Source organism: Cucurbita pepo, chromosome LG04, assembly GCF_002806865.2.
Source record: "Cucurbita pepo subsp. pepo cultivar mu-cu-16 chromosome LG04, ASM280686v2, whole genome shotgun sequence".
Classification (NCBI taxonomy): domain Eukaryota; kingdom Viridiplantae; phylum Streptophyta; class Magnoliopsida; order Cucurbitales; family Cucurbitaceae; genus Cucurbita; species Cucurbita pepo.
The window spans coordinates 4,094,306-4,109,791 of NC_036641.1; the positions used below are offsets into that span (position 1 = coordinate 4,094,306).

Consider the following 15,486-nt stretch of genomic DNA (forward strand, 5'->3'; position numbering starts at 1 on the left):
TTTTTAAAATGTTTACAATTATTATATGAGATATATACGCAACAATATTCTTTCTGTTTTTTGGGTTGAATTTTTTAGAGACTAGCCACTAGTTTCTATTAGCTCAATCAAGCTAATCATAGAGTTCTTATATTAATTACTTCAATACTCATGTGGACCATTGTCAAACGTATCAAACGAGAGAAGTTCACTGTTAAAGGGATAGTTGGAGATCCTCTAATAATCCCTACACGACACCATATATCATAAACATTTAGGAGATGACTCTCTTATCTATTTTTTCGTCATCATATACAAATGTGGATCCTTGTGAATCGAGACAAGTTCACTATCAAACGTTAATTGAAGACCCTTTAATAGTCTACAAATTGTATAAATATAAGGGGAATAACCTCGTATAACTAAAACATCATATGGGTCTATACCAACTCATCATTTGATACAAATATAGACATTTGCCAATTGATACAAGTTCACTATTAAAGGTTAATCAACGTCCCTTTAATAGTCATCATACTTGTATATCACTAATTGATAAGGTATATGGTCACTCATATGCTTAATACAAAGTATATCGTTTACTTATCACTTATTTAATAAAGTATTTCATCGATCCAACCATTTTTGTATTATTAAAACATTGCTTATAATAAACATATAATGCTTTGATATACGAGTTCTTACATCTTCTACTATCCCAATAACCCTTCTACTCGTTCTAGTTTAATATTTCATATATAATATAAGCAAACAAAAATAGGTAACCGCCCAAGCCCAAGTCCACACCTAGCAAGCCTACAGCTAGCAGATATTGTCTTCTTTGGGTTCTCTTTCAAAATTTTCCTCAATGTTATTTAAACGTGTCTATAGAGAGGTTTCCATAACAACTCAAGTCCACTGCTAGTAGATATTGTTCTCTTTGGGCTTTTCCTTTCGGGCTTCCTGTTCTCTCTGGGTTTTCCCTTGTGAACTTTCCCTCAATGTTTTTAAAGAGTGTTTGCTAGAGAGAGGTTTCCATAACAGTTCAAGCCCATTACTAGTAGATATTGTTTTTCTTTGGGCTTACTCTCAAAGTTTTTAAAACGTGTTTGCTAGAGAGAGGTTTCCACACCCTTATAAAAATGTTTCATTCTCCTCCCCAATCAATGTGAGATCTCACAGTATATGGCTGAATTGTCAAGTAGTTCATAATGCAAATATATAAACTCTGCTAAGGACGTTAAAAGATTAAGAAGATAGAACCGATATACGCTTGTAAGTGCACGATTTCATAATAATCATTGCTATGCAAACTTTCAGAAGATATAACAAGTAGGTCATTCGTGAATTGTTTTTATTTAGCAACTCATTAACATTGCTCTCTTAATACTCATTTTCGTTACTCTTATTTTAGTTAAAGCCCTTTCTCAATATGGCATTTGTCCGATGATATTGCCTCTTGGATCATAGTTGCAAGTGATGAATGTACCAGCATTATTCGCGCATATCACTTTAGCACATCCAATTCTCACTGAATTTCTCCACACCACTTGAGTGTAATGACCACACACCTTCCCAGCTGCACAACTATTCGTGTTATAATTGTAGTATTGCTTCTCGGCCACCCATAGTTGAACTGCAGCAGTGCCTGATAAATTCGAGCTACCCCATGCAATATTCTCTCCGTAAGGGCCACCAGAGTGTATTAGCTGACAATCATTGATGCGTAAGTTAGCATATTGTTGAGCATAGCTTGCCACGGTTGCGTCCCATTGCACAGGTCCGACACCAACTAGGGCACGAGCAGCATTGTGGGCGTTCACGAAGTCTTGAGGCGTGTCTTGAGCGAGAGCGGAGGGAAACATGGCTACGCTCGTGACACAAAAGAGGGAGAGGGAGAGCTTGAAAAGATCCATTTTGGGTTTGGAGTTGGGAATTGGTAAGAAGAATTGTGTGGAGAATATGGGATGGCCATGGCTATTATTTATAGGCTTATGAAAATTTGGAGCATTCTATGAAGCATGAGATTATTCAAAGCATATCATATACGCAATTAACCTAACCGAGATGGACGGCTATCTTATTATAAAATAGATTGGTTAAATTAAATATTTTATTGAACCTTAATGTAAAAAAAATACTTTAAAGCCGATTATATTTTTTTAGTTCGATAATAAATATCTTACTTATTAAGCTATGCTCGACTCCTTTCTTTAGAGCCCTCGAACAAAGTACACTCTTTGTTCGACACCTAATAAGTTACGATGGTATGATATTGTCCACTTTGAGCATAACCTCTCGGGATTTTGCTTTGGGCTTCCCAAAAGTCCTCGTATCAATAGAGATCTATTCCTTACTTATAAACCCATGATAACTCCTAAAGTAGTCAATGTGGGACTCCTTCCCAACAATCCTCAACAGTATCATCACTAAGTTGATCCGGACTACACCGATTATGGTTATGTTCGTTCGAAATATGATAAATGGAAGCATATCAAGCCGAGACTCTAAACAAGATGTCAACAACATTAGCTCCTACTCACATGAAAAGTCCGTTAACATCTAGAAATCGATGAGAACTTCGTGCTCAAAATAACTCCACTAAAATGACATTCAAATAATAAATAAAACGAGAATTCACGTACGATAAATAACGTAAGCAATTAGCTAGTATAGAGCCATCCAATTTTTAAGTCGATCCCCAATGAACAACCTATTATATGCTATCAACCAAGAGACGAACGAATGCTTTGAAATATTCTCAAAAGAGCCTAGCCTAATGCTCACATAACGAGGTCTAATAACCTCTCATGCAATAGCTACCGAAAACTTACTTGAATGATTTGAGCATCAAAAATATGACAATGGAGCTAAGAGAAAGGATATATCGGGCATGTAACGAATTCAATCGTTAGTTGTACCATGGAGTCTGTCGATAAGTGCTATTGAATTTTTTTTATCTACTTCATAAGTTTATCAAACTTTATGTTCAAGAGTTACGACCGGAAAACATTTAGAAATTTGTTTATTTATTATATGTTTTTTCCGTATTTATAACGAAATTTCGAGTAAACTTTTGAATATTCTGTCTCGATTATTTATGTTTATATGGTCATTTATTTTCTCTTTTGAATTTTTAATTGACAATGACGTACACTCTTCGTAAGAGCCCAGATTCACCGTTAGCAGATATTTTCCTGTTTGGACTTTCCCTCGAGACTTTAAAATGCGTCTGCTAGGGGAAGGTTTCCAAACGCTTATAAATGGTGGTTTGTTCTCCTCCCAACCAATGTGGGACATTACAATCCACCCCCCTTCAAGGCTCAGCGTCCTCATTGGCACTCTTTCCTTCCTCCAATCGATGTGCGACCGCCCCCAAATCTACCCCCTTTGGGGCCCAGCGTCTTTACTGGCACACCGCCTCGTGTCTACCCCCTTTGAGGAGAGAAGGCTGGCACATCGTCCGGTGTCTGGCTCTGATACCATTCGTAACAGCCCAGATCCACCGCTAGCAGATATTGTCCTATTTGGGCTTTCCCTTTCGGGCTTCCCCTCAAGGCTTTAAAACGCGTCTGTCGTTGATCTAAATTTAAAAATTTTGAATTATTACGGTGCCGAAATGTTGAGATAGTTAAATTTATCATAACTCATCAACTTAAACTTTAAAAAATTGCCACGAAAATAAAATTCGAGTTTAATTATAATTGTTTAAGAAATTTGGTAGTTTTGCAAGGCTCATTGCTACAATAAACTAAAGTTCTCTACTTTTTATAAAGGTAATCCATGGCTTCCTTCCTCATTTAGGTAAAGCACGTGGGAGTTCCATTAAAGATGCAAATTATATTGAGCATAATATATATTATATTACACTTTCCATGGCTTACCCGACGGTGACCGCAAAGTGTCAATGCCCAAAGGAGATGTCATTGTTCAAGATTCATCCACTTGAACCCTTTACCACCCATTTACGAATACTCACTTTAGAGCTCCTTTCCTCATTCAAACCACCATTTAGCTTATAACTTAGGAGAAAAACAATGTATTTTCTTGTTTTCTTCGCCTTTTCGACTAGTATGGAACACCTAGCGATCACGATTTGGTGCATTCTAATGGTTCTTATGGAAAAAATCGAACATTAACCAGTTGAATTGTGCTAAGATTAATGGTATAGAATGAAGATGGACGTTCCCAATGTTTTCCCCCCAAACAATTTGGAGTTTGGATGGAGAAGGCAGGCGCACGATCCAGCTCTTCGGTGTGCGGTCGAGCTCCTCAATGCAACGTTCAACTCCATCAGTGTGCATACGCCTCGATTGTGGAATGATGCGATGTTCTGTTCAACTCGATCAGCTGAGTTATGACATATTTCTTCTATGAAATGATGTTCAATTGTGGTGGAACTCTTCCATGAGGACTCGAGCCGCAAACATAGACCTGATCATGTTGAGATTTATGTCATAAAATCTATTGTAATTAATTATTTAATTTTTAATAATAATTTAATATTATCGATGGTATGAAAATCCAAAGTTATTAATGTAATCGTGAATGATATACGGTTGACATGCAAGAGAATCACGTTCAAGTAATAACTTAAATGATCTATAATATATGAATAAGGTTGGATGTTTTATACCGGTAACACTATTGATACAACCAATTTTGTAGTTGTTACAAATGATTTGATTCAAATCGTTCATATGGAGACATGTGAGTGGGAGTATCGTGTATAATGAGTTTGTATAAGACTAGACGAAGAAATATTTAATCTCTCTTTATAAATCCGTTACTTGATAAGATTAATATTTCACATAATGATCATTTGTACCTCCGTTTTAATCTTGAGTTAGTTTAGAACTCGTACATGTGAGGGCTTGTCCTGGTGAGAATGACTCTTATAGTCAATTCAAAATGCCGTACCATTTTAGAGACTTAGACCAAACAAGGAGCTTGGAACATAATATCACGAGAGATGAAATTCACTCATTTTCATATAAGGAAAGTGGATGAGTGGTTCTCTCAAGTGTTGATTTCGAGACAAACAATGTGCCCCACTCTCTTATTGTGCTTGAGATGAACTTGTTTATTTATGATTAAATCATAAATAAATTGTTCAGTAGAGAATCAATGGTACTAAGGTACAAGATATAATTATAGGGGTAAAACGAACTTTTGACCCATCGGTAATTATGAAGAACCCGTAAAAGATTGATTTGTTTGTAATGATTATATCAATTGACATAACTTGTCTTACCGTGCATAAGAGTGCAACTCTAAGTCTATTGTCGAGTGACCTAGTAACATATTGGAAATTGATTAATTAAATAGTTTAATTAATTAATTTTGTATCATTAGAGCTTATGATCGTTAGGTTCATAAGGTCTTTCGGCTAATTAATAGTAACACTAAAATGTTCAATTTAATTAAAAAATTGAAAGATTCAAATTAATATTTAATATATTAAATATTTTTAATATAAATAGAGAAATCTATATATATAAATATAAATATTTAACCATGTTCGTAAGAATATATTATTTAGTAAATATTCTAACATATTTATAAATAGGACTTTCGGGTTGGGTTAAGAGGTCACTAGTGTTTAGCAAATTCTTTAGTAATTTTATTTCAAGAGGCTCCCTAAGTTTTGACCTTGTGTTCGAGTCATATCTAGAAAAATCTGGTGGAATGTTTGGAATATTTCAAAGAGGTTTACAATTTACGATTTTTACCGGTAGAGTTCTTGCTTTCATATTTATTGCTTTCTTTTAATTCTTAATAAAATCAAAACGATTCAGATGAAAAGTTCATTCCCTTCAAATCATATATGCTAAGTTCAAGGAGATGTTTCTCAAGAAATATTTGAAATAAGTGTTACGATTCAAGAAAAGACAAGAATTTCTAAATATTGAACACGAAGACAAGTGAGTGGAAGAATACCATCGTAAGTTTACTAGAATGTCTTAATTTTCCCATGGCCTGATTAACACATAGGAAAAGAAGATGGAATGGTTCGGTATGGGCTTAAGACCTAAGGTTCGAGGAGTTGTGTATACTCATCTCCCACCTGACTATGCCACAACACTTTGATTAGTAGTGGCGTTCGAACACGTTCAAACATGATCAAAGGAAAAAAAAAGAAGATAGAGTCGACCCCACAACCCCAACCAAGACATCACAATATCAAGGTGGACTTGGACAAACACAAGAGTAGAAGCATTTGCAAGATTGCCCATGCAAGAAAACATTGTGTACTAACTATGGACAACATCACCTGGGATCGTGCAGATTTAAAAATAAAGTGTGCTTTAACGGTCACAAAAGACCACGTAACCTTATATTGTTCCTAGAGTAAGACGGACACCTTGTACCAGTTAGCCCACTAGTAGTGATCAAGGCCTATCTAAAAGTGAGTTTAACAACATGGTCGAATTTATGCCATCACCCGATAGGAGGCTAAGACCTTTAACATTGCATCCAGAGATACTTTGTCTATCTTTGTATACTTTGTATAGGTGTTGCTTAATTCTAGTTCCAATCCACTCTTTTATGTCGGTCAATTTTAATAAACACAGATAGAATTAGAGTCACTAGGTTACATGTTATTTGTGGTTATCTCCGCATGGAAGCCTTTAAGAGGTGAAAAATAAAGTGTCAATGTCAAGCCATATGGTAAATATGACATCACTAGGCTTGGTAAATATGACATCACTAGTCTTGGATATGACAAATTTAACGTTATCTTAGCAATGAAATAATTAGCGTAGAATCTGCTTTCATGATTAGCATAGAATCTGCTTTCATTAATTGCTTTAACAAAGAAGTGGCATTCAAACCGCAGATCAGCCAAGCTTCAAATTCAAGGGGTATAGGATAGAAGCAGTTCCCAAGGTGATCTTGACATTAAAGGTATAACGACCCGAAATTTTCTACTTAATTTAAGGTCGCTACTGTATACATACCATAAACATTGAATGCGGAAGACTTCATTTAAATTTTCATTTCGTTTCATTTCGTTTCGTTTTCCCTACGGTGTAATCCTNAAATAAAGTGTGCTTTAACGGTCACAAAAGACCACGTAACCTTATATTGTTCCTAGAGTAAGACGGACACCTTGTACCAGTTAGCCCACTAGTAGTGATCAAGGCCTATCTAAAAGTGAGTTTAACAACATGGTCGAATTTATGCCATCACCCGATAGGAGGCTAAGACCTTTAACATTGCATCCAGAGATACTTTGTCTATCTTTGTATACTTTGTATAGGTGTTGCTTAATTCTAGTTCCAATCCACTCTTTTATGTCGGTCAATTTTAATAAACACAGATAGAATTAGAGTCACTAGGTTACATGTTATTTGTGGTTATCTCCGCATGGAAGCCTTTAAGAGGTGAAAAATAAAGTGTCAATGTCAAGCCATATGGTAAATATGACATCACTAGGCTTGGTAAATATGACATCACTAGTCTTGGATATGACAAATTTAACGTTATCTTAGCAATGAAATAATTAGCGTAGAATCTGCTTTCATGATTAGCATAGAATCTGCTTTCATTAATTGCTTTAACAAAGAAGTGGCATTCAAACCGCAGATCAGCCAAGCTTCAAATTCAAGGGGTATAGGATAGAAGCAGTTCCCAAGGTGATCTTGACATTAAAGGTATAACGACCCGAAATTTTCTACTTAATTTAAGGTCGCTACTGTATACATACCATAAACATTGAATGCGGAAGACTTCATTTAAATTCCATAAAACATAACCTTTAACTTAAAAACACAGCCATGGACTTAGGTGTTTCGAAAACATCTTTAAAACGACACAACAAAAGACCCGAAATAAAATAAATAAGCGTTTAAGTTTAAAACATCCTATTCTATCCTAAGTCTAAGAAAATAAATACCACTATCCTATGCATGTGCCATGATCTCGAGTTGCGATGCCGTCGTCAGCCGTACAGGAATGCCTTGCCTTAACCTGAAAAATGTAGTAGCACATGGCTTGAGTATTTAAAGAAATACTCAGTAAGTGACCCCACTATTGGGGTTAAATGCAACAATCACATGCAATGAAATGATGGGACCTATCTTTCGTTTCGTTTCGTTTCGTTTTCCCTACGGTGTAATCCTAACAGGTAATCGTGGACGTGTACCATATACTCTACACGCAGCCCATACGTGCGAGTATGGGCTCACCAGCTAGTTCGCACACCGCTGGGCCACTGTCCTTATCCGATGGGCATACTCTGGGAGCCCCTTATACCGGGACCCGTTAAAACTAGAACCGTCACGGCAGTGCTATGCAAAGCATAACGATCGTTGTCCTGCCATTGGATGTACGCGTCCGTACCCTCGTGATGGGATGGGGGTATCCCCCCAGATGCATGAACACACATAATGCATGAGGTCCCCCTATTTCTCCTTTATCTTTAATGAACATAACCCCCCTGTCACGTTCCAGGCTTCATGTCATTCTCATTTTCATTTCACATTTCATACACATTTCTATCGGGGTTATGGTTCCAGACAATTTACCGTGTTTCATGTCATACCATTCATGCTATTTACATTCACATATTCCATACAAACATGCCATAATCATTCAAGGACCTCATATCGTTACATGCATTACACATCACATCAGACTAAAAGCATACATAGCATACATTCACGTTCACATAACTACGTACTTAAGCACAATAATCTAGCATACAATGTATCATATCATAAACAAGTCATAACGTAAACACTTCATAGTCATATCGTTCTCTAACTTACCATAGCCTTAACGTTCTTATACCTATCACAGACATATCATTACGTAACGTACCTTAGTCATATCGTCACAAGAACGTATCCTAACGCTATTGTTCTATCAATCTATCACAAACCTATCCCTTTCTACCCATAACCTAACCGTATTCTTTCATCAATCTCTCCTATCCATAGCACTCCGGTATGTAACCTAACCTTAACGTTTCATGAACGTATCTTACTCCTATCGTTACATTTCGTTTTGTGCATCCTTCTCGTATCCTATCTCAAACATCTCCTAGAGCACATCGTACCATAATTATTATCATACAATCCACATATTATCTGACATAACATAACATATAGGAAGCATATCGATCCACAGACAATTCACACATATCAATATATATGACACGTGCAGAACCACAGGGCACGTGTCAACATCAAAAAATAATCATGCCGATAGTAAGGTCACTTACTTGGATAGTTTAACTCGTTGTCACAAATATATCTTTAATGAAAGTTCGATTCCGTCCTTTGAAATCCGAGTCAACCTATATGAGCTCATGACATCAGTTTCAAGTTTTATCTCTATAAAATTATTACTCTAATTTACATTGCCATCTTAAAATTCTGATCTTGTCTGTTGGACAAAATTTAAAGAAGCTCACTCCAAAAATTTTGAATGTTTTCTGTTACATAAAATTGAAAGGAGCTCGTCTGATATTTCCTATTATTATTAAATACTGTTTAACAAATCTTTCCTTACTCTCCCTCTCTCTAATCTTTTTCATTCTGTAAATAGGTTTTAAAATTGGAAGGAGCTCGTCTGATATTTCCCTTTATTGTTAAATACTGTTTAACAAATCTTTTCTCATCTCCCTCCCTCTCTCTAATCTTTTTCATTCTCTAAATAGGTTTTTCAATTGTGTAAACAGATATTACTCACCAATTTTAAGTACAGGCTACGATATTTTAGTTTATAGATTTGCACCTAAAATTTTATTGAATCTAACTTATAACCTTATTTTGTATAATTAAAATGCTAACAAAAATCTAATAATTGTATATGGGATCTGATTATTATAGACTAGATAGGAAAGAAGATTTGATCCTAAATTAATTTCTTATCACCATAACTATAAAGGAAAAGGAAATCTGAGATAGAATTTTACCGTAATAACGGACAAAAATCTCTAAATCTGCAATAGCCATTGTACTTCTTCTCAGATCTGACTATTGTTGTTTTTCTGTTTCTCTCTTTTCTTTGGCAGGTGGGATGGGTGAAGGAGAGATAATTGTGGGAAGGGATAAAGTGTTAGTGGAGAGAGGTGGGGAATGATTTTTTTTTTTTTTTTTTTTTTTTTTTTTTTTTTTTTTTTTTTTTTTTTTTTTTTTTTTTTTTTNAATTAATTAATTTATTATTATTATTATTATTTTAACTATTTTTTTTTTAAGTTTTTTTTTATTTGTTTATTTCTTTATTTATTTTTCAGCTATTACAAAAGCCAACTTGTTCTGCTAAGGTGCTTGAGGTATATTAGCTCATGTCTTGGAAAATGGACGGACTAAGGCAAGCATTAACTTGGTTACTAGTAGTGAAAGAATTTGTAGACATATTCCCTAAGAATCTCTCAAATTAGGATTTCGAGATTGAGTTCGAGCTGGAAACAACTCCCATTTCAAGAGCTCCGTATAATAAATAAATGAATCACGGGAGCATGTACTAAGGATATTTATTTATTTATTTATTTTTATTAAGACAAATGTTAGACTTATGTTATGATATGATATGAAAATGATATGAAAAATGTTATAGTATGAGATATGTGATAAATTGACATGGTGATGATATGATATATTGTGATGCGATATATTATGGTATGATATGTATATAATAAAAATTGTTATGTCTGGAAGCATGGAACGTTATGATAATGACATACTTATGTAATCTGAATGATATGATATGATTGACATGCAAAATGACAAACTAGCATGAAATGCAACCTTGACATATGCATGAATGATATGATAAACGATATGAGAAAAGATATATACGAAACGCTAGCGAGGTTGCATTAAAAAAGAATAAAAATGGAAAAATGTTGGGACCTCATGCATTATTGTGTGCTCATGCATTGGGGGATACCCCTATTCCTTCAAGATGGTTCGAACGCATACACTTCTAGGCAGGAGAACGATTATTATGTTTGACATAATGTTGCCATGATGGTTGCTATTTCTAACGGGTGTTCTACATCGAGAGCTACTACTCGCTCGACAAGAAAAGGAGCCTAGGAGGGATGCGAATCGACTGGTGAGTCCATACTCGCACGTGTGGGCCGTGTGTAGAAAATTAATACATATCCAAGTCGTCCGTTAGGATAGTCGCCGTAGGAAAACATACTGTTATGATAGATTCCATTCATGAAATTGTATGTGTTTACGTTTAACCTCAATAGTGGGGTCACTTAATGAGTATATCTTTAAATACTCAAGCCACGTGCTACTTGTATTTCAGGTAAAGGTAAGACATTCTTGTACGGCTAACAATTGCATCATACTTCGAGACCATGACATAGGCATAGAGTAGTCCCGTTTAGTCTAGAATAGGATGTTTTTAATTTAAACGTCTATTTATTTTATTTACTCTTCTGTTTTGTCGTCTTAAAAGTATTTTCAAAACACGCAAGTCCATGTCTATGTTTTATGAAAGTTTAAATGAAATATTTTCGCATTCAATGTTTATGATATATATACCATAGCGACCTTAAATTAAGTAGAGAATGTAGAGTCGGTACACGACCTGTTTGACTAGTTGTAACGTGCCTAAAATGAATTTAAATATGAGTTATTAAAGGAATTAATTAAAAAAAAAAAACAAATCTTAGTTAAAATTAGACGTGCATACGAGTGGTAGGGAGTTTAGTTAATTAATATATATATAATTTGAGTTGGATTAGACGTTTTTTTGTTTGGATTAGTTCATAAGTTCTTTTTTTTTTTTGGTCGGGAACCCGACCAACTAAAAAATAGGGTTGTAATCCAATACAACTCTATCATACTTTTAAAATTATTACGAAAATTAAGAATATTTTACGTTTGTAATTGATGTTAGTGATCCGTTGGGCCTTACCAATATTTGATATTTGAACTTTATTAGATTTTCGTTATTAATATAACATGTATTCTCGATAAACAAAATTAAATAACTTAAAAAAATCCAACAACCCAACTCAACTAAAAGAATAAAGCGTTGGATTGAGTCGAGTTATGAACTTTATTCAGGTTGTTCGGGTCCTCAACTCAACCAACTCTAGATTTTGATTTGGTAAAAAAACATGTTGGATTGAGTTGTGAACTCTGCTCAAGCTGCTCGGATCTCCAATCCAACCAATCGCAGACTTTGATTTGGTCTAAAAGATTTCTTCAACCCCGTATACTCCTAAAAAATATATTAAACAATTATAATAGCAAAAAATAAATTTATTAAATGAGTATATAAAATTGATACTACGAGGACAGATGAGATCATTTTTTAAGGAACACATGATTACATAAATAAGAATTTCCTCAATCATTGGCTTCATTTTAAGATTTATTTATTTATTATTTGAATTAAATTATTTTACACATGACACGTATTGAAATCAACATTATCAAAGTCAATGTCTCTAATTTCTTTTTATTTTTTTAATTGATTATTGAATACACGTCTAATATTCGATTCAAAACATTTGATATGTAATAACAATCGTCACAAAGTCGAGACGTTATATAAATGTACCATTTCTCTAAGCCATTTCCATCACCAAACCATTTATCACATTTTGCAAAACACATCAAAATGGATGTATTCAAGATTTTCTTCGCTCTCATTTGCGTTTCGGGATTGTTTTTAGTTAAGCCATCTCTCGCTCAAAACTCACCTAAGGACTATCTCAATGCCCACAATGCAGCTCGCAAAATGGTTGGCGTTGGACCATTGTTTTGGGACCGAAAACTAGCAGCCTATGCTCAAAGCTATGCTAATAAACGCATGCGTGACTGTAAGCTAGTGCTCTCGGGTGGCCCGTATGGCGAGAACCTTGCATGGAGTAGCGATCGTAGCCTCACAGGCGTCGGGGCAGTGAAGCTATGGGTTAGCAAGAAGGGATTCTACAATTACAGGTCCAATAAATGTGTTGGTGATCAGAGTTGTCTAGCATACACTCAGGTGGTTTGGAGACGTTCGAAGAAGCTGGGATGTGCTAGAGTTAAGTGCACCAATGGTGGTACTTTTGTGATTTGCAGCTACAGCCCTCGAGGCAACATTTCTTCTCAACGGCCATATTAAGTAATTTGTTTCTTTGGGGCTTAAAAGAAACCAAATAATTGTGTTTGTTTACGTTGTTTTGTTCCACTCAATCTTAAACTTGTCGATGGATAAAGATGTCTAGTTATAGACATGTGATAGTGTTACAAGTGTGTGAAGTGATGGATTGATGGTGTGTCTTTGTAAGCATTTCTTGTCAAAATATATTTTTTCTCCCATAAAACCCTTTTTAGATCGGAAAGAATATCATTCTAACAATCTAACTGTTTAACAATTTAGACGTTTGAGTCAATAAGCTTGACTTGATAAAAAAAAGTTATACGCGCCAAGACATTCTTTATAAGTTTAAAATTTTTGAAGGGAAGCCCGAAAGAGAATAGCTAGGATGTGCTAGAGACATGCATATCTTACCTTAGGTGTAACGACCCTAAATTTCCACATATCTAGAGTCGCCACTAACGTCTCATGCTCATCTATAAAGCGGAAATATAACTCTTACATGAACATCATTTATAACGTAAACTTCAAAAACGTTTAAAACAACTTCTTCTCTGAAGAACACAGCCATGGTCTTACGTGTTTAAATACAAAATACTAAAATTTAGAAAAAATAAAAACAAATACAAAATAATTTAAAACAATGGAATGCAAAACAACCTATTCTAACTTAAAACTCAGAATTTAAATATGAATCTATCCTATGCAAGTGCCACAGTCTCTGCTCGCTATGCCGCCGTCCTCCGTACAAGTGCGCCTTGCCCTTTACCTGAAAAATGATGTGGCACCCCGCCTAAGTATTTCAAAGAATACTCAGTAAGTGGCCCCACTATAGAGGCCATGCAAATGCAAACACGCAATCATGATTTAGGGACCTATCTCTAATCATTTTAGGGGTGACCTCCAGTCTTGGACAAATTGGATGTGTAGTACTTCCCTACACACGACTCACACGTGCGAGTGTGAATCCCCAGGGCGCTCCCACACCCCCTGGACCCTCTGGTAAAGCTAATCTGTAGCGACGTCCGGAGGTCAGCGGAACCCCATAGTGTCATGCACCTCATGAACACCCTTATCTATGTGCTTTCGCACCTGTGCGCATACGCACTCATCATACGGTGCGCGTCCGCACTCATCATCTCTAGGGGAAGTAGCCCTATGCTTATGAACATACAATATGCATGAGGTCCCTCTAAATCCATCATAATGTCTCTTCTGACACAACCCTCTAGTCTCATCTCTTTGTTACTCTAGGTAACACATACTCGTGGATATTTATATTAATATCATTTTCACGCTCTTAGGGTTGTGTCCTATGTCGATCTAACGACATGATGCAATATGGCACTCATCATCATATAACATGCTCAATATAGAAAACATCATCATATTAAGGTAAACGTCACGCAATCATCATACTCATCATATTGCCACAAAGTGCATCAAACATATCAAGTACGACATTCATCAAAATATATATATATATATACTGAGCACATCATCAAGTATCGTAACCCACACATCATCATAAGTCATACATCATCATAACTCATATACTGTATCGTATGACATAGTTCATACATCATCGTAACTCATACAAATTTTAGTTTATCCTATAGTAAGGCCACTTACATGATTACCGTAACGAAATCATATAAGAATCCATGATATCAATTTCATGTTCAATTGTCTGACTCTTACAATGGTTCATGTGCTAAACTTCATGCGAGCATTAAAGACTTTGCATGGATAAAGTCATGATTACCGTAACGAAATCATATAAGAATCCATGATATCAATTTCATGTTCAATTGTCTGACTCTTACAATGGTTCATGTGCTAAACTTCATGCGAGCATTAAAGACTTTGCATGGATAAAGTCATGATTACCGTAACGAAATCATATAAGAATCCATGATATCAATTTCATGTTCAATTGTCTGACTCTTACAATGGTTCATGTGCTAAACTTCATGCGAGCATTAAAGACTTTGCATGGATAAAGTCATGATTACCGTAACGAAATCATATAAGAATCCATGATATCAATTTCATGTTCAATTGTCTGACTCTTACAATGGTTCATGTGCTAAACTTCATGCGAGCATTAAAGACTTTGCATGGATAAAGTCTTGGAACGTTATAATATACATCTAAATATATAGACATATTCTATTTATATTAAGATTTCATTTTCTATTTTCTATCTCGAGTGACTACTTTCTTGTTTTCTGATATTCGTTATGTATTCTACTTTTTCTCTCCATTTTTGTTGAAGACATTCTTAACCAATTTTTAATCCATTCTTACTTAATCATATTGGTATTTACATCTATTCTTACTCCCAACTCTTCCCTTTTCTTTTTCTAGTTCCTTCTCTCTCTCTTTCCTCCTCTCTTTCTTTATTTATTTATTTTTTTCTTCTTTTATGTTTTTTTTTTT

The 15,486-nt window shown here is 35.1% G+C and overlaps 2 protein-coding genes across 2 annotated transcripts; one reads left to right on the forward strand and one right to left on the reverse strand.

Moving 5' to 3' along the window:
- Positions 1-1,406: 1,406 nt before the first annotated feature.
- Positions 1,407-1,895, reverse strand: LOC111793884 (pathogenesis-related protein PRB1-3-like). Its single transcript, XM_023675951.1, has one exon. It carries the CDS (start codon positions 1,893-1,895, stop codon positions 1,407-1,409), a length of 489 nt encoding a protein of 162 aa, XP_023531719.1.
- A 10,650-nt stretch (positions 1,896-12,545) lies between these two features.
- LOC111794008 (pathogenesis-related protein 1-like) lies at positions 12,546-13,068 on the forward strand. Its single transcript, XM_023676109.1, has one exon. It carries the CDS (start codon positions 12,580-12,582, stop codon positions 13,066-13,068), a length of 489 nt encoding a protein of 162 aa, XP_023531877.1. The 5' UTR covers positions 12,546-12,579.
- The last annotated feature ends 2,418 nt before the right edge of the window (positions 13,069-15,486 follow it).

Excerpts from the sequence above, each read along its gene's own strand:
- LOC111793884 (XM_023675951.1), bottom strand. The coding sequence starts at position 1,895 with ATGGATCTTTTCAAGCTCTCCCTCTCCCTCTTTTGTGTCACGAGCGTA.
- LOC111794008 (XM_023676109.1), top strand. The coding sequence starts at position 12,580 with ATGGATGTATTCAAGATTTTCTTCGCTCTCATTTGCGTTTCGGGATTG.